This window comes from Mustela erminea, chromosome 1, assembly GCF_009829155.1.
Source record: "Mustela erminea isolate mMusErm1 chromosome 1, mMusErm1.Pri, whole genome shotgun sequence".
NCBI classification, from domain to species: Eukaryota; Metazoa; Chordata; class Mammalia; order Carnivora; family Mustelidae; genus Mustela; species Mustela erminea.
Genome location: NC_045614.1, coordinates 160,460,754 through 160,479,343, shown reverse-complemented (window position 1 = coordinate 160,479,343; position 18,590 = coordinate 160,460,754). Strand labels below are relative to the sequence as shown.

Below are 18,590 nucleotides of genomic sequence, written 5' to 3'. Positions count from 1 at the left end.
AGGAAAATAGAGTAAATATGCCCCAGGTAAACTATTTTTGTCAGCATTTCAAATGAAAGCAGTATAAATCTTACAGAATTATATGTTTATTCCTGGTATTTTTGTTCATTGGTAAGCCAATGTGCAGGAAGAGTCCATGGATATTTTAAAAATAAAAATAGGCTCTTATAAAAAATCAACTATTTAAGATACATATTGTGCTTTATAAAATTCTATTTTCAGTTACCATTTTGCAACTCCTGATTTTTAACCTGAGGAAGAGGAGCTTTCCTCAGAGGATATAGGTTGCACTGTAGATTTTGGTACCCAAGATAACACTGTTGCTTTTTCTTCTCCCCACCCATGGCGCCGTAAGACCTATAATAAGGTCTTCCTGCTGATACCTCTTCCACTCAAGTAAACACCCATCACTTCAGCTCGAAACAAGGCTTGGGTTTATCGGATACACACTCAGTGAGAGCAGAACACTTATTGGGTGCTTATTATGTGTCCCAGACACTGTGTGTTTTTTATGTGAATTAATTCCCTTAAATTTTACAGCAACCTTGTGAATTTGGCTACCAATATCATTCCCACTGTTTTCATGAGGAAATAGGCACAGCGAAGCTAAGTGACTTGAAGTCATACAGCTGGCAAATGTCAGAGGTAGAATTCAAGCCAGGTGTTGGAAGCCAGGAAGAAAGTGGAACTAAAAAATTGGAGTTACGAAGGACTTAGGGGGAAGCAGATTACAACTACATCTTTCTAGATGCCCATTTACAGAACAATATTGGGTGGGCTATGTGGTCACAGAAATCTGAAAGGGAATTCAGGCAAATCTTTTGCCCCTCCAGTCTGGTCTATAGTAAGTGAAAAAATTGCAGCCCTCAGATCAGAAACTCTGTGGGGTTGGGCTTGGTGTTTTATTTTTAGTGGAGATGTGGAATTAATGAATTATTTACTTTTTATTCAACATACAGATTCACCCTATCTTTTCTGAAAGATAGTTGATATGTCCCCAGAACCACTTCTCACAGGTTTCTCACTGCTTTGCACGAACACTTCTCATCCACAAATGGTAAACTGTTTTAGGGGGAAATGAAGTGATGAGGACAGCTGAGGAAAGGCCCCTGCCACTAGCCAGGCTCTGACAGCCCCAGCACACATGGACATCCAACTGCCCAGAGTCCAGGAGGATGATAAGGGCTGCCATTCTTGACCACAGAACACCTCGCCTACTGACCTCAGACCAAATTATTATACAACAGAATAGAAATTTCAAAACTACATAATGGGAGAAAAAAAGAAGTGCTAGTTTCCTGTTTCTTAGCACTCTGCAGGTGATGTGGACCTCAGGGTACATGACACCTCAGGGTGGCCCCTAACTGACTTCCCTCCACAGAACTCAGGACCCTCAAGTTGGGCCTGTGAATATTTGCACATAGCTGGTGCCACAGTATCACGTACTTGCATGGATCTAGATTTTTGGTTTTTTGCTTTTTAATATGAGTCTTGTCTCTTTAGATGGATGTTAAACTCTTTGAATTCAGAGAGGTCATGAAACTTTTGTCATTTAAATACCTGCATATTCTGAGTACTGTTGGACACACAATGTAAGATAATAAATTCTTCTTGGGGTACCTGGGTGGTTCGGTCGGTTGAGCACCTGACTTTGGCTCAGGTCATGATCTCAGGGCTCTGGGGTTCTGGGATTGAACCCCACATGAGACCCCACACCCAGTGGGGAGTCTGCTTGTCCCTCTCCCCACCCCCGCCACCTTCCTCCCCCACTTCAGTTCTCTCTCTCTCTCTCTCTCTCAAATCATTAAAACCTTAAAACAATAATCCTAATTAGTGCATTAATTCTTGCTGGGGGCAGGGACTTTACCATGCACACATGCTACGTACAGATCAATGACCAAGAGACTCTCCTCACTCTTCCCTCTCACCAGGTCCTATTTCGATAGCCGCTCTATTTGTGGATCTCGGATTTTCTTTACCTTCTGCCTTCCCATTCATGTCCCTGCTTCACTTCTCAGAGCAAGAATCATCAAAACCTCTCCACTCACCTCCCTTTCTAAATACCCTACCAGGTCCCATCTAATTTAATCAAAAGTTATTTCCCACTACCCCCTGCTAGCTTGGCCCAGTCTCTCAGCTGGATCTGCACCAGGCTTTCTGTGGGAAGCCCTCCACCTCTGCAGGGCGTGGTAATGTGGGCCCTGCACCTGCCAGTTCTGTCTGGGCTGCTCACACCTGACAGGCAGGGTGAGAGCAGGGCAGACTTCTATTTAGACCATGATCCTTCTAAAAAACTCTTTGAGCATCTACTATGGAAGTGCTGCTTGTATGTGCCCCAAATCCTGTGTGTTTCTCCTCCTTTCCCTGTCTCACACAGCCTACTCTGAACAGGGGCCCCTCTCGTGGCTCTAAAGGCACCAAGAGGTGTTTCTCGAGTTGTTATTGGTGAGAGCAGATCTAAGGACACCTACTCTTAAGGATCACAGAGTAGAAAAACAGTCAAGGGGGAAACTTCAGGTATGGGGCCAAGTGCTATAGAGAGCTCAAGTAAGAGACAGCTAAAAAGCTTTTCTTTGGATTTGGCTACTCAGCGGGCCACTGGTCACTTTAGTAAAGGCAATTTCAGTGAGGTGGGAGGGGAAAAGACAAACCTGGCTGTGAAGGGAAAAGCCAGCAAGTAAAGAGAAGGCATGGTTGGTTTAGAAGTGCTTTTATGAAGACATAAGTTGGTTTTATGAAGACCAGTTGGTTTAGTGTGCTTTTATGCTGAGGATGAAAAGGAGAGGCCAAAGATATAAGAAAGAAGGTGACTGATGGAGACAGCCACCTGAGGAGGAAGGAAGACACAGCCTCCAAATCACATGCAAATCTTTTTGTCAACTGCTCAAAAATTACTGAATGTACAATGTATACTTGATCTCCTAATGTTCGATTTTATACCTACATCTTATCTGGCACTTCTATGATTTGAATTATCATTTGTGCTACTCATCTGAGTATTTTTGCAGAATGGAACAAAGTGTTCATTATGAAAAAGCTGCAGGACAGTTGGAAGCCACTTAACCTCTATCAGCTCCAGTTTCCTTATCTGCAAAATGAGATGATCGCATCATTAACATAATGTTGTAGTACTGCACAGAGACCATGTCAGTGAATGGAATGGCTGTAATAGTCGAATTGAAAATGCCTAAATCCCGCAATACTACCTATGGTATTGGCACCTAAGAGCTGGGTTGGTCCAAGATGAAACAGATACAAAAAGATAGATTTTTTTTTCCAAAGTCACCAACAGCATACCCCGATGACACCAATTCCTCTACCACTGCTACTTCGCAGGTACATCTGTTCCTTGGTTTTCAAATTCAGAAAGATCAGCTGGTTCCCAGCTATGTAGATCACAGTATTGCTGTCCAGAAGTTGTAGGTTGGCCCGCTTTCTGCAGTCGTAACCAAAGGAATGACTGAGGGCAAGTTGTTAAGGAAAAGGAGTGTAATAAAGTAAGCATCCTAGAGACAGGAAACGTAATGAAATAAATGTATTTTTAAAAGCTGTGCCATTAGGCAAAGGGTCGGTGTTGAATTAGTTGAATTATACTTTGGAACTCAGTTTTTACTTATTACCAATGCAACTTTATTTTTCAATGAAGTGAAAATTCTTATACTCTGATTTAGTCTGTATTTTAATTTTCGTAGGGAGATCCTGAAAGCAGATTCATTTTATAAAAGAAAAGTATTATATAGGCCTCTTCCCTGAATTTGAAAGGTGAGATGTTTAAAATTCTGACAGAATGTTTCAAAGTTCTGAAAAACCAGTGATAATGTGACTAATATAATAAATCCACATATATGTAACTGAAATTTAATTCACATGAGCAAATTATGAAAATAAACTAAATAATATTTAGTATATAAGTATGTATAATCAATATGCTAACATTTCCTGAGCTCATTAGTATGTATAGGTATGTAGATAAGTGTGTGTGTGTGTGTGTCTGTACACATTTATCCTATAGAGTAAATCTGAACTAATCCAAAATAGAGGTTAAAATAACCTGTTTTTATAAAATATCTTTTAAATGTACATTGTTACTACATTCAAGTTCAAATTAATAGAACCCAAGATATAAATGTATTAAGTAAATGAGATTAATCTATAAAAAATGTAGTTTGCAAAAAAAATATAATACATAGTGTATCTTATGTAGATGGATTCATATTTTCTAAGAACTCACTGGTGAACACAGAAGCTAAAGGATCATTGGAGAAATATTTATTTTTTGAGCCCTTCTTTAAAAAATAAATTCTGATTTTAGGGGATTACCCTTATTTGTAAGTGAATATTTTTAGGGAAAGAAACTATGCAGAATTTTTAACAAGAGTATCTATAATTATAAGAAAGAGAAAATCTTAATGCAATTTGAATTGTGAAGTATATACAAATTACAACAAACTATATATAACTATACCTAGCTCATTGCCTAAGAATTAAATTGAAAAAGAGAACATTTCAGAGCTTTTGATCTGTTCAAGAAAACTGAATTTTATCAATTTAATAAAGACATAAACACCTAAAATTGAATCTTCTATAAAGAGCAAATGAATGTGTGATCCAAAGATCTTGTTGAAGCTATTCAGTCCTCAGGGAAACTATCTGGGGCCTCCTTACAAATAAGAGTGGGAACCACAGGCTCTTTATCTTCATAGAGCCTGGTATGGGGCAGGAGACTTCACCCACACACCTTTTTCCTTTCCCCAAACTGCTATTTTCTCCTTTCCTTCCTTCTCTCCTTTCTCTGTTCCCAGATACCAGTCTAACACTTTGGAGGGCTTAAAGCTATGTCTACAGCCATGAGTAGAAGTAGGCTACCATCTCTTCACTGACATGGATGGCAGCTGGGAATCAGACATGTGATCATTTATCTGATATTATCATCCCTAATTTCAGGGTCGGGGGGAGACTCCCTTTTACTTGCTGCTGCTCTCAATTACTAATGCACAATTACTAATACACTAATGCTGCACAATTACTAATGCAAAATGGGTAAGATTGTTAGTTCCCAAACTCTCCTCTTTCAAATCACAACCTGCTTCTTCTCACAGGTCATCTCTATTTCCTAGACTGCTGAGTGCAGTGTCTTGAGCCTCAGGTATTCAGTAAATATTCAGTAAATATTCCATTGGGTGAAATAGTTAATTAATGTCTAACTAGAGTTCAATCCTTCTCTTTTAACCCCAGAAGACAGTGGCAGCCACTAACCAGAGCTTTGAAGATGTTAAATTGTGTTCTGCTATAGCTTCAACTCCTTTCCGTTTTATCCCATCCTCACCTCTGGCTTGCGCCTTCTTAACTTCCTATCAGAGACCCAGGGCCTTCATTGTTCATGGGCATCTAGGACCCTCAATTTAAAATTTCATTTAAGGGACTCCCGGGTAGTTTAGTCAATTAAGCGGCTGCCTTTGGCTCAGGTCATCATCCCAGGGTCCTAGGACTGGGACTGAGTCCTGCATCAGGCTCCTTGCTCAGCGGGGAGCCTGCTTCTCCCTCTGCCTACTGCTCCCCCGTCTTATGCTCGCTCTCTCTGACAAAAAAATACAATCTTTAAAAAATAAAACAACATTGCATTTAATTACATCTTATATAAATTATACTATGGTTTAGGTGCTATTTAATAAATGACGTATTTCTTGATTGATTTATAAAACACAAACTTTAAAACTGAAGTAGACTCAACACAATTACTAAAGTACAAAAAAGAGTATGTAGGAGATACATGACAGCTGACTTCTTGGAGCTTCTCATTCTTGGAGAGTGCAACTGTCTAATGCGGGATAGTCCAGAGGGTCAGCTTTTGACTCAAGGTCTGGAACAACTAATAATGTAATCTTTCCAAAAATGGGACAAGCTACTTTGTGACTTCCCTGGTATTGAAAGTGTTCACAAAAAGTCTATAGCTTATAGAGCCACTCATCCATCATGAAGAGAAGGAATTCACACCTCAAGGCAAACATCAAGGTCACTCTGACTCTTATTATTTGGAATCTAGGCATATCTCTTTAATACAGAGATCCCTGTATCCTGGAGCAGCGAGTCCCCAGTACTGGGGGCTGGGAGAGAACAAGACCATCAAAAGTACCTGGGAAGGGATGCCTGGGTGGCTCAGTTGGTTAATCCACTGCCTTTGACTCAGGTCATGATCCTAGAGTCCTGAGATCGAGTCCCACATTGGGCTCCTGGCTTGGCCAGGAGCCTGCTTCTCCCTCTGCCTACTCTGCCTGCTCTGCCTGCCTCTCCCCCTGCTTGTGCTCAATCTCTCTCTCTCTCTGATAAACAAATAAATAAAACCTTAAAACAAAAAAAATGTACCTGGGAAGGTTTTTCAGACTACAAGTGCCCAAGTCCCTCTCCCCACAGATAATAATGCAGTAGGTCCAGGAAAGGTCTCAGACCATGTGTATTTCAGGAAAAGCTTCCAAGTGACACTGATAAACCACCTCATTTGAAACAAATAGGCTAAAAGAAAGGCAACAGCATAACTTTTATCAGCAACTTGTCCAAAGACCACATACACAAAAAAGTCCTCAGGAGACAAAACTTCCAAGTTATAAGATTCAGGGTGAATTAGTTTTAGTTACACCTGGGATTGAAATAGAAAGTGATAATAATATGTTCTATCTTTATGTAAAAAGCAAAACACTGAGTTATGAAGTACACAGCCCTCCTCTTTAAGCACGCCTTGTCTAAGAGGCCAGTCAGCGGTCTAGGCCATGTGGTCCCCTCCAGCACCCATCTAAGGGTAAGCATGCTAAACTGCCAGCAAGAGCATGAACGGAAATCTCCCAACCCCACCTGACAAACCTAATGCTGTACAGTGACAGCAACCTTAAATCCTCTTGTTGATTATCCCCACCTTTAAATTTTTTCATGGACTCTTACTCTGCAGACCAATTAAAACTTATTATTTTGGACCCTTCTTCCTCAGGGTTGTCTTCTCTGATATTCATCTGACAAATAGTGTGTCAGTGCCCCTGCCTGCCAATAGCATCAGTTTTAAGAAATCAATGAGTTTAACTTGCTAGGCGTTGAGAAAGGGATGCCAGGCTGGTAGAGGTGGGAAACCAGGATAAGAGGCCTTCTGGTCTCCTGCACATCATGTCGCATGAAAGAACAAGCAGAAAAGCATCATTTCTCTTTATGGTTATTTGGCATCAACAAAAGCTTTGATTAAATTAAGATCATGTATTTCTATCTCAACTTCTCTAAGGGCCAAGCTTCTTAGCATCACCTAAGACAGGGATTGGCAAACTTTTCCTGGAAAGGGCCAGACAGTAAACATTCTAGGCTTTTTGAGCCAGGTGACCTCTGTTTTAACTACTTAATTCTGCCCTTGAAGTGCAATGGCAGCCACAGACAAAATGTAAATGAATGAGAATTTCTGTGTTCCAATAAAACTTTATTCACGAAAAGAGACCAGAGGCCACATTTGGTCCGTGGGTTAGTTTGCCGACCCCTGACCTAAGAAGCTGAAATCCAAAAACTATACACGTGTAACTGGAGTGGATACACAAGTGTGAGAAGATCCAGTGGTATGTTCGAATCTGGAGTCACAAAAGGCATCGAAATAAGTTCCGTATAGTCGTAGAAGAAGTTCTCTGAGATTTTCTTCTTAACTTCTTCCTCCACCTCTTCGGAGGCTGGAGCAAGGGCTTCCACATACTGAGAGTCTAAAAAATTAAAAGATTTTACTAAGAAGAGCGTCCGATGAATCCTAAAATTGCATTTCACAAAGACAGGCGGCAGGTACCTAGCCCATAATACTCCAGCAGTAAGTTTCACCAGTGGCCTGAATGTGGGATGCCACCCACTAATGAGCATGGGAGGAAGAGCTGACATGCCTGTGTGCATCAGGGTGAACGCAGAGCTCTGGGCATGGTTTCTGTAGTCTCAAAGAGCAACTCCTAATCAGTTCAAGTCAGAGTGAGAATTCACTAAACTGGGGTAGAATAGTCCTTAGTCCATCTAGTTCCCAGGAAACCAAGTATGAGAGTTTGGTATGTGATCCTCAGAAATGTAATATACAGCTCCAAAGTCTCTAAATCACCCTGCTAAAGCATGTTCCATGCTTTTCCTTTTATCACCCGACCACCCTGCAAGTTTTTATTTCTGTGAATTTTTAACTGTTCGGTTTGGGCAATCTGTCTTTAAAACAGTTATTATTACTGTGAGAAAACTAACAGTACTTACTTACCTCCAATGTTATCCACATAGTCATAGTGAAATGAACCTGAACTTCCCTCCAAACATTCCGTATCATAATCATCATCCTCTAAATATGATTCTCCCCCTTCAACAAATGTTTCATCTGTGGCATCCTCTCTCACAGCAACTATTAAAAGTAATTTGTTTTAATAATTCCTACATTTTGAATTAAACATTTCCTTATTTCCAAAGTAGCTAATATTTTTTTAACACAACAGAAGTAAATTAAAAAAAAAAACTATGGTAAGGGCACCTGGGGGGCTCAGTGGGTTAAGCCGCTGCCTTCGGCTCAGGTCATGATCTCAGGGTCCTGGGATCGAGTCCCGCATCGGGCTCCCTGCTCAGCAGGGAGCCTGCTTCCCTCTCTCTCTCTCTGCCTGCCTCTCTGTCTACTGTGATCTCTCTCTGTCAAATAAATAAATAAAATCTTTATAAAAAAAAAAAAACTATGGTAAGATATCTGGAAAACCTACATATATTTGGAAATCAAAGAACATTTAAAAATAATGTATGGGTCAAGGAGAAATCAACAAGGAAACTTAGAAATATTTCAAACTAACTGATAATTAAAATATAACATTCAAAATTTGTGGGATGCAACTAAGGCAATGCTTAGAGGGAAATTTCTAGTTTTGTACACTTAGAAGAAGAAAAGTCAAAACTCAAACACCTAAAGCTCTACCTCAAGAATCTAGAAAAAGCAAAAAGAAAATAAAAAGAAATAATAGAAATAACAAAAATGAAAGCAAGGACCAGTTAAATAAAAGGCAAATAAACAATAGAGAAAATGAGCAAAACCAAAATCCTATTCTTTGACAAGATTGGCCAAATGGAGAAACTCCCAGCTAGACCAATCAAGAACAAAGAGAGAGACAATACAAATCTCCAACATCAGGAATGAAAATACATCCTAGGGTTATACCAACAAATTTTATAATTTAAAATAAATGTACAAATTCTATGAAACATACAAAGTTACAAAACTTACAAAAGAAGAAATAAACAACTTTCTGTTTATTAAAGAAATGGGATTCATTAGAAATTTTCCATCTGTTTGTATTTTCTTCAATTTCTTTCATCAATGTTCTATAGTTTTCAGAGCACAGGTCTTTCACCTTCTTAGATAAGTTTATTCCTAGGTATTTTATTCTTTTTGGTGTAATTATATATGGGATTATTTTCTTAATTTCATTTTATGCTACTTTGTTAACAATGTAGAAAAAAACAACTGATTTCTGGGTATTAATTGTGCATCCTGCAATTTTACTGAATTCATTTTTTACTTCTAATATTTTTTTGTGGAGTCCTTAGGGTTTTCTATGTATAGCGTCATGTTACCTGTGAATAGTGACAGCTTGATTTCTTTCTTAACAATATGGACGCCTTTTATTGCTTTTTCTCGTCTGATTGCTGTGGCTAGGACTTCCAGTGCGATGTTGAACAAAAATGGCAAGAGTGGACATCCTCATCCTGTTCCTGATCTTAGAGGAAAAGGTTCTGTTTTTCTGTTTTTAAGCCATGGATTTTTCATAGATGGCCCATATTATGTCGAGGTGTATTCTCTCTAAACATACTGTGTTCAGAGTTTTTATTGTAAATGGATGTTGGATTTTAGATGTCAAATTCTTTTTCTGCATCTATTAACATATTCTTATGATTTTTATCCTTTGTTTTGTTAAATAAATCAAATAACATTGATTGATTTGCAAATAGTGAGCCATCCTCGTATCCTGAGAATAAATCCCACTTGATCATTGGTGAATGATCCTTTCACCATTATTGATTGTGTTTTGTAAACATGTTGTTAAGGATTTTTGCATTTATGTTCATCAGGGATATTGGCCTGTAGTTTTCTTTTTTTGTAGCATCTGTCTGGTTTTGGTAAAAGGATATTTCTGTCCTATTTGCAGTATATTCTTCCACATGTTATCCAATTTAATCCTCAAACAACTCACAATTATCATCTTAACGGGTGAGTAAATTGAGGCTCAAAGAGGTGAAATAATCTACCCCAGATCAAACATCTCTAAGTGGTAGACCCAGGCCTCAAACCTAGAGCCCAATTCTTTCTACTGTACTGAATTAGAAAAGTTCATTAAAGACTGCAGACTTCACAAGAGAGAGCAAGACCAGATTTGCAAAGAGGTCATTATCAACAGAGAGATGACAGTAACGTCTATGGGCCAGGAACTGGAGATCAAATGGTTAAAACACAGTCTCTGCTCTTAACAAACCTAGAATTTAGTAACAGAGTTAAACAAGTAAACCATCTCTGCTGCACAAACTTAAATGCTCTTCAAAAGTAATTTTTCCTAAATTTAATAATAAAAATCTAAGTGTATATTATAACCTTTACTTACATTTTGATGCAGACTTCAAGGAGCTCAGAGACCGCTTCCCATCACTCTTTGATTTATCTAATCTCCTCCCATCAGTATCCTGATCCCCTGGTTCCTTCATTTCCTCTGTAAGCACAAAATTGAGATGAGAAAGGGAACAGCTGTGAAAAAAAATCATTTACAGGTATCTTTCCCCTAATGAATTCTACAAGCACCAAACACCATGTGTGTTGATAATTGTATGTTTACATAGTATCCAAGTGACTTAAAGGGCAGGAGGTATAGCCACCAGCAGAGACCTCTGCAGAATGGCAGAATATAGTCAGACAGTCCCTTTTTCTAGGCCAACTTACTGTGATGCCCTCTGATTTTCCAGAAGTCTGCAGTGAAATGCCATTCCAGTCCATCTTTTCTCAAATATTCCATCATTAAAGTTAATTCCCTCTCATCCTTACTTTGGTTCATCCCCTCCATTTCCTCTTCTCATCACTCCATCATTTAACTCCTCTGGTGTTACTAATTAATTTCAATTTTTAAATATTTGTTCAGGGTACTTGCTATGTTATCAAGTCTTATGGTAGACACTAAATTATGGTACTGAACTAGAAATGTGACTCCTAACTTTGTGGAGTTTGTTCAGATAGATATTAAATGATCAATTAAAATATAATAAGTGCTACAAAAAGGAAAGAATAGGGTCCTGTGGGCATGTCTAGCAAGATGACTAACCCATATCCTCAAGTTCAGGAAGAAGTATTGGAGACAAGGGTGATGAGTAGAGGTTGGCCAGGCCTAGAATAGACAGAATGTATTAGGCAGAGGGAACTTGAGAGCGAGTGCTATGTCTGTGAAAGGCTGAAAGCAGTCTGTTGTGAAACAGGCAGTGAAGAGGAGGCCGGTAGCAGATGATAGAACCATCTCTAAGCTTTTGCTAGAGAGTTTACAACTTATTTCTATGGCAACTGAAAGCCACTGAAAGGTTTTAAGGAGGGAAGTGACACAGCAGATTTTCCCTGTCCTCCCTCTATTGCAGCTCTTCGTCTTTAAAAGCACCTGCTATATCCTCCTTATAAGTCTTGGCTTCTCCACCAATCACATTACTGGGTATTTACCCTAAATATACAAATGTAGTGATCCAAAGGGGTCTGTACACCTGAATATTTATAGCAGCAAAGTCCACAATAGCCAAACTATGGAAAGAACCTAGATGTCCGTCAATAGATGAATGAATTTAGAAGAGGTGGTATATATATACAATGGAATACTATGCAGCCATGAAAAGAAACAAAATCTTGCCATTTGCAAAGACATGGATGGAAGTAGAGGGTATTATGCTGAGCGAAATAAGTCAATCAGAGAAAGACAATTATCATATGATCTCTCTGACATGAAGAATTTAAGAGGCATGGCAGGGGTTTGTGGTGGGAAGGGAAGGAAAAAAATGAAACAAGATGGGATCGGGATGGAGACAAACCATAAGAGACTCTTAATCTCATGAAACAAACCGAGGGTTGCTAGGGGTGGGGTGAAGGATAGGGTGGGGTGAAGGATAGCGTGGCTGGGTTATGGACACTGGGGAAGGTATGTGCTATGGTGAGTGCTGAATTGTGTAAGACTGATGGTTCACAGACCTGTACCCCTGGGGAAATAACACATTATATGTTAATAAAAATAATTTTTAAAAAACAGGAGAGTTTGAGATGTTATAATGTAGTAACTATTATTCTCAAAAAATACACACCAGTTACACAATTAAAAAAAAAAAAAGTCTTGGCTTCTCTATGCTAAACACCACATATCATCCACCTCCTTCTACTGCAGGACTGGCAAGCAGAATAGAGCACAGTTCTATTTGACTCAGATCTGTGGTTCGATTCAGGTTTGAATCTCAGTTTTGCCACATAAGCTTTCCATGAATTCAATCGTAAACAGGAGTGAAGTAAAAACAACTTACAAGACTGCTGTGAGAATCAATTGAACTAGTGCATTATTTACTTTCCTGGTCTGTGAAGAAAGGCTAGTATGCCGAAAGCAGATGGGATACACACTACATGGTTTGTGGAGAGGGCAGTGTGAACACCACCTCCTTTCATCTGTATCTTGGGGGTCATTCCATCTGCTTTCTTGCAGCGACATCATGATGATGCCCTGCCTTGATTTGGGGGACAATAGTGCAGGGTCCAAATGTTTTTCTTAAAAGCTATTATCAGGAAACATGGGTCCTAAAATGACACTTATGTTACTAAATTTTGTTTAGCACTTTGGGGCCATTTTTCTGGGTTACCAAAATGATGTTTTACCATTTAAAAAGTGTACGTGTGTGTGTGTGTGTGTTTTTTCCCTTAATGTTCTCCCTTTCTTCTTTCTTCCTCACTCTCTTCCTTCCTTCCTTCCTTCCTCTCACCTGATTATAAAAATATATGCCCACTAGGATTGGGAAGTGTGTAGGAATCAAATGACGGAAAAATCTTAAGTAGCAAGATCCTTTAAAATCAAATTCTATCATCTAGGACATTTCCTTTTCCTTCCGGTTTGGATATACAGACTTGTTTTCTACATTTATACAAGTCATGGATTTGAAAATAATTAAATAATTGTAACAATAAAATAATTTTTAAAGATCAATATTGCAAGCTAATATCAGTTACTGCAGCGTGGTTGCACATTATCCCACCCTGTGGGTAACGGTCTTTAGAGAGCTACAAACATACCTAAATGCCATATTTTCCTTCCCTTTAAAGGTTCTTTATAATGTACATTTACTAACTCAATTCTTAAAACTACTGAGCCCACTTATACCAAATGGTATTACACTTGTCATTGCCGAAGACACAAAAAAGAGCAACAATGAACCCTTAACCTTAAATAGTTTACAATCTAGGAAGAAGAAATTGACAGTTCTCTTGGAATATAGTCTCAGAATAAGCTCTTCTAAACCACTGATCCAGATACGGGGCTGACCAGAACAAGGATGGTCTGAAAGTCCTGACTGGAGAGCAACTATAGCTAAGGGTTTCCTTGATAAAAATCAACATGTAAACTATTGGAAAGAAAATAAACTATTCTCTCAGTTGCCGTGTCGCAGGCCCTAAATAAGCAGAGCAGAGCAGGCTCTGGGTTTGCCAACCAAAGTAAATGGGTATCTTGTGGCTGTTGATCAGTTAAGAACTGAGAGATAACTGTTCATCTGCAAATTTCAGTAACACCTCAGTCTATAAACATGTATTGCTTTATTTTCTATTGCCAGCATACAAATTTCACAACCTAAGATAACACCCATCTCTTCTCTCACACTTTTTTGGGTCAGAAATCCAGGTACACTCTGTGGGTTCTCTTGAGTTTCACAAGGTCAAAACAACGTGTTGGGCGCCTGGGTGGCTCAGTGGGTTAAGCCGCTGCCTTCGGCTCAGGTCATGATCTCAGGGTCCTGGGATCGAGTCCCGCATCCGGCTCTCTGCTCGGCGGGGAGCCTGTTTCCTCCTCTCTCTCTCTCTCTCTCTGCCTGCCTCTCTGCCTACTTGTGATTTCTCTCTGTCAAATAAATAAATAAAATCTTTGGGAAAAAAAAAAACAATGTGTTGGCAGAGCTACTTTCATTTCTGCTGGCTCTGGGGAAAAATCTATTTCTAGGCTTATTTAGATTATTGGCAGAATTCAGTTCCATGTGGTTATAGGACCAAAGTCCCTGTTTTCTTGTTGACTGTAGGCCAGAAGTTGTTCTGTTTCCAGAGGCCGTGTGGCTCATGGCCCCCTTCAAAGGCAGCAATGGGAGGTCAAGTACCTCTCAATGGTTTCAATCTCATAGTTTTCTTTTCTGCTTCCTACCACTAAAAATTTCATGAGATCATTTTCTGTCCTTTACTCTTCTCTTTTCCAGATACATTTATTTTTAACATACTGTAACTGATCATTAACAGGATACATATATTCTAATAAAGACCTAATAAATTTACTTAAAGTGAATAAGAAACAGTTACAGTAAACAATTATGGTAACAAATATGGTAACCACTATGGTAATGCCGGTTTGTAAACAAAGAGTTTAAGCCACAACCAAATGTAAACTGGTGTCAAGACAAAAGTGTAACCAGGTGGTGGGTATTGGGGAGGGCACGTATTGCATGGAACACTGGGTTTGGTGCAAAAACAATGAATACTGTTACGCCGAAAAGAAATGAAAAAAAAAAAGTGTACTCTTTATCCCACACTATTATAAGCAATATATTCCTCAAGTGGCTAATATGACCATGCAATAAATTTTAATATCACAAACACAGTTACTATCAGGTTGTGTGCAGTATGGAAGAAAATACTGGAACCCAAGGAATTTTCTCAGTGTTCTGAACTAGCACTACTGTACAAAAATACTGAGATCTTTTCTCAGCTCTTCTGGTTTAGAAAGGGGGGCTGAAGAACCAAGGGGCACCTGATCTAGAGATTGGCAGTGTAATTGGTGAGATGGAATAAGGTGATTTTTTATTCATGTGGTTGGTTGGTTAGGTTGGGGTTGTTTCGAATCAAGGAACTGGGAGGTTGTACTGTAAATTGCTGAGGCTCTGGAGCCAGAATGCCTTGGGTTCACATCCTAGTTTGGTGGAGGAGAAAGGTTAACTTGGGCAAGGGCCAAGTCGTTAGCATCCCTTAACTCTTAGTCCATTTATATGTAAAATGAGGGTGATAAATAAGATTGTCTGGCAGAGTCATTGTACGTATTAAATGAGATCTTTTATACTCTTAGTTCTCAACACCCGCTGCGCTTTCGAATCACTCGGAAGACTTTCATAGCCTACCATTCTCAGGCTCTCACTCCCTAGGTAATTCTTTTGTGCAATCAAAGATAAGAAGCTGGGCTTAAGGACCAGGGGTTTACTGAGTAAACCAGGGGTTTGAGTAACAGTAGGTACTCAAAAATAGTAGTTGTTTTTACCATAATTACTACAAATTGTCTCTAATACAGCCAGAGCTCAATAAATGTGACCATGGAATCTTCAGACAGTTGAAAGAGGTCTTATCTAGTCCAACCTCCCACCAAGTGAGAATCACACATCTGCAACATTAAGCTCAGCACTGTTAGAAAAGCAGTCTAGTGTGTTGGTCAGGCTGAGAACTGGCTAGACTCAGCCTGGTACTGTGCTTACAGCCTGGCTCTCCTTCTTACACCTCCTGTGAGGTGTTAAACAGGTGTTTAGCCCCTCTGTGCCTTGGTTTTCTCATCTGTAAAGTACCTACTTCATAAGGTACTTGAGTACCTACTTCATAAAGCTGTTCTGAGATCTCACTGAGTTAATACAGCAGAGTTTTAAGAGCAGTGCCTGACACATAGAAAGTCAGTATATAAAATGATTGAAGGGATAAATTTATTCATTCTTGAGTAAATGAACAAATGAAGGAACACTTCAAGAGATGATCAGGTGGCTTCGATTCAAACATTTCAGGTTAGTGAGTAGACACATTCTGTTAATGCTCAGCTCTAGTTCTTAGTTATTTTATACTAAGCTGAAATCTGCTTCCCTGCAACTTAGATCCATTTGGCCTTTGTTCTTCTGGGAACATGTACAAGTTTTCCTGTGCACTATAACCATTCAGGTAATTGTAGCTACTTTACTTTTCTCCCTAGATCCTCTCTTTTCCAGCTATAGCATCTCAAGTCTTTCGATTACTCCTCACCAACCTGGTTTCAACTCTTTTCAGCATCCTGATAGCTCAAGAAGTTCCTTCCCAATGCATTGAATATCCCTCCCAATTTTGTATCTTCTTTGAGGGATCCAGAAATTCTCCAAAAGAGATGAACTGTTACTCTACTTGTTGAAAACAGTGTATTGCTTTAAGGCAGCCTAATATTACATTATCTTCTGGGGGTGGTGTGGTAGGCTTATCATATGCTGACTCAACATAATCAGTTTAGTAACCAGCCAGAACGACTATAGCACACTTTGTGTGTTCGCAACCATGTCCCATCTCATACAACTGAACAAGCTAGGTTTGGGAGGCTATTTGTGAACTCTCTTAAATGTCCTTTTATTAGATTGAACTCCACTGATCCACCCTATGGCTAATTCCGTTAACCAACTCACTGAGTAGACTATCAAGTTTTGAGTCAACCCTGAGGACGTAGAAAGGAAAAAAAAAAAATCATAGTACATAGTGGTACAAAGGCATGTGTTGCTAGAAGGAGGTTGGCTGGAAACCAGACAGAATGGTCCTGAACGTAACATTAGTTAGATTTATTCCCCAGATTCCAGGGTCCTCAGTCTCACAAACTCAGCACTCCCTCTCCGCAGTGTGCCAGAGCTGACCATGTTAAGACTCAGAGACTGTCACATAAAACAGATGCTCAGTTTCTACTTAACAATGTGAAACACCACTGTGCGAAGAACAGTAATACTCCATGTATTTTGAATGCTTACCACGCGTCAAACACAGTTCTAAGGATTCTGCACATACTGTTTCACATGTTTCTCCAAACAACTCAATGAGTTACATGCAATTTCCAGATGAGAACACAGAGCAGTTACTCTGAACCCTTCCCTCTCGCGCACCCATGCAGTTGGTTTCTATGTCCCGTTGCCAAGTGAACAGTCATTGAGCCTTTTGAATTCATCCTCTCCCTTCTACTCCCAGTGTCACCACCCTCATCTGGTTATGTCATCTCACCTGAACCATTACCACAGCCTCACACCTTGTCTCTCGTTTCTATAGCCCATTTCTACCCTGCCTCTTGTAGTTACAAAACACAGCTTTTATGTGCTACTTTTCCTGTTTGAAACCTATAACGGCTCCTCATGCCACAGAATAAGAACTCTGGTTCCTTGGCATGGCACAGAGGTCCCTCATCTGCACTTTCCCCCTTCCTTGTCCTTCCTTAGTCCCTTCTCCTCCTGCAATGTCCTAGCAGCCACGAGGGACAACTCACCATGGGCGGGACACACCGAGTACGTGTATGCTCCTATATCTGCTTGCATGCAACAAGCATTTACTCTGCACTGACTTTACCTGCAATATCCTAATTAGTAACAAGAACCCCATGAAGTAAGCATTATCATCTTTCTTTTTAGATATTAGGAAACTGAAATGCAGAGGGGTCAACTTGACAAGCGTCACACGGCTAAGTGTGGGGCCACCTGGTTTACTTGACCCCAGAACCCAGGCACTTTCCCACCAGACTCCCTGCTTCTGGCTTAGACCCGCCTAACTGGCACTCCTGGGGTCTGCTGTCTTCCGCTCCAGTCGGATTAGGAGCTCCTGGCAGGCAGGAACCATGTCCAACTTTGTAAGCACGACGTCTAGCTCTATGCCGCCAACGCCGGTCACTTCAGCGCTTGTTAAACCGACTTGTACCAAGGATGAAGGACTAGGTCCCAGCGAGCCTGGAGAACGCTGGCTCAGCCTGAGAGAAGTCCAAGTGGGGCTCACTGCTCCTTGACTCGCCAACAGATCTGAGGGGGATGTTGTGGGAACTTCCCTGCTGCGGGCCTCCAAACTTACCCGAAGCACCGAGCGCGGCCGCGCGTTCCTGGTCCCGGCGCCAGCCCCAGGTCTCCGTTTACGGCGGTCGCCAGGCAACGCCGCCCCGCCTCCCGGTGGGCGGAACCGGATGGGCGGTGAGGCGCATGCGCCGCCCGAAGGCGGCTGCTTGGGGAGGGGGGAATCCCCCGCGTTGGCCCTGAGACTCTCGATCGCTTTGGGCTTTGGTTCTGGCTGCTTCCAGGCACGTGACTCGTGTTCGAGCCGAACAGAAAAGCGCAACATTTTATCAGGTTATTATCCCATTTTAGTTTTATATCCAGTTTATACTATTATAATTACCCCAAGAATGTTATATCAATAAACGAAATGACTTTTGAATACTTAGACACCTGCCCGGCAATTTAAAAAGTGGCCCCTAGGGGCCCCGATTGCACACTACCACCGCAAAGATACATCCTGAGGCTTTTTTATTGAGCTGTTTATGTGCCTCTGTTGTCTCCGTTGGCTTCTACACGGAAATGATCTTATG

The 18,590-nt window shown here is 40.4% G+C and overlaps 1 protein-coding gene across 6 annotated transcripts in view; it reads right to left on the bottom strand.

Moving 5' to 3' along the window:
* The window catches only part of CFAP44 (cilia and flagella associated protein 44), a 157,066-nt gene extending 138,893 nt beyond the window's left edge, over positions 1 to 18,173 (bottom strand). For 5 of the 6 annotated variants that reach the window (XR_004286991.1, XR_004287006.1, XM_032348695.1 and 2 more), the window contains exons 1-5: positions 18,080 to 18,173; positions 10,617 to 10,721; positions 8,246 to 8,383; positions 7,562 to 7,721; positions 3,298 to 3,460 (exon numbers count right to left, since the gene is read on the bottom strand). Coding sequence is in view for 4 of the 6 variants with exons in the window: in XM_032348695.1 (XP_032204586.1) it covers positions 3,298 to 3,460; positions 7,562 to 7,721; positions 8,246 to 8,383; positions 10,617 to 10,716 (561 nt within the window). In the remaining 2 variants the exon portion in view is untranslated. The remainder of the gene's footprint in view (positions 1 to 3,297; positions 3,461 to 7,561; positions 7,722 to 8,245; positions 8,384 to 10,616; positions 10,722 to 18,079) is intronic. The other variant, XM_032348705.1, reaches the window with a different exon arrangement.
* Between the last annotated feature and the right edge of the window lie 417 nt (positions 18,174 to 18,590).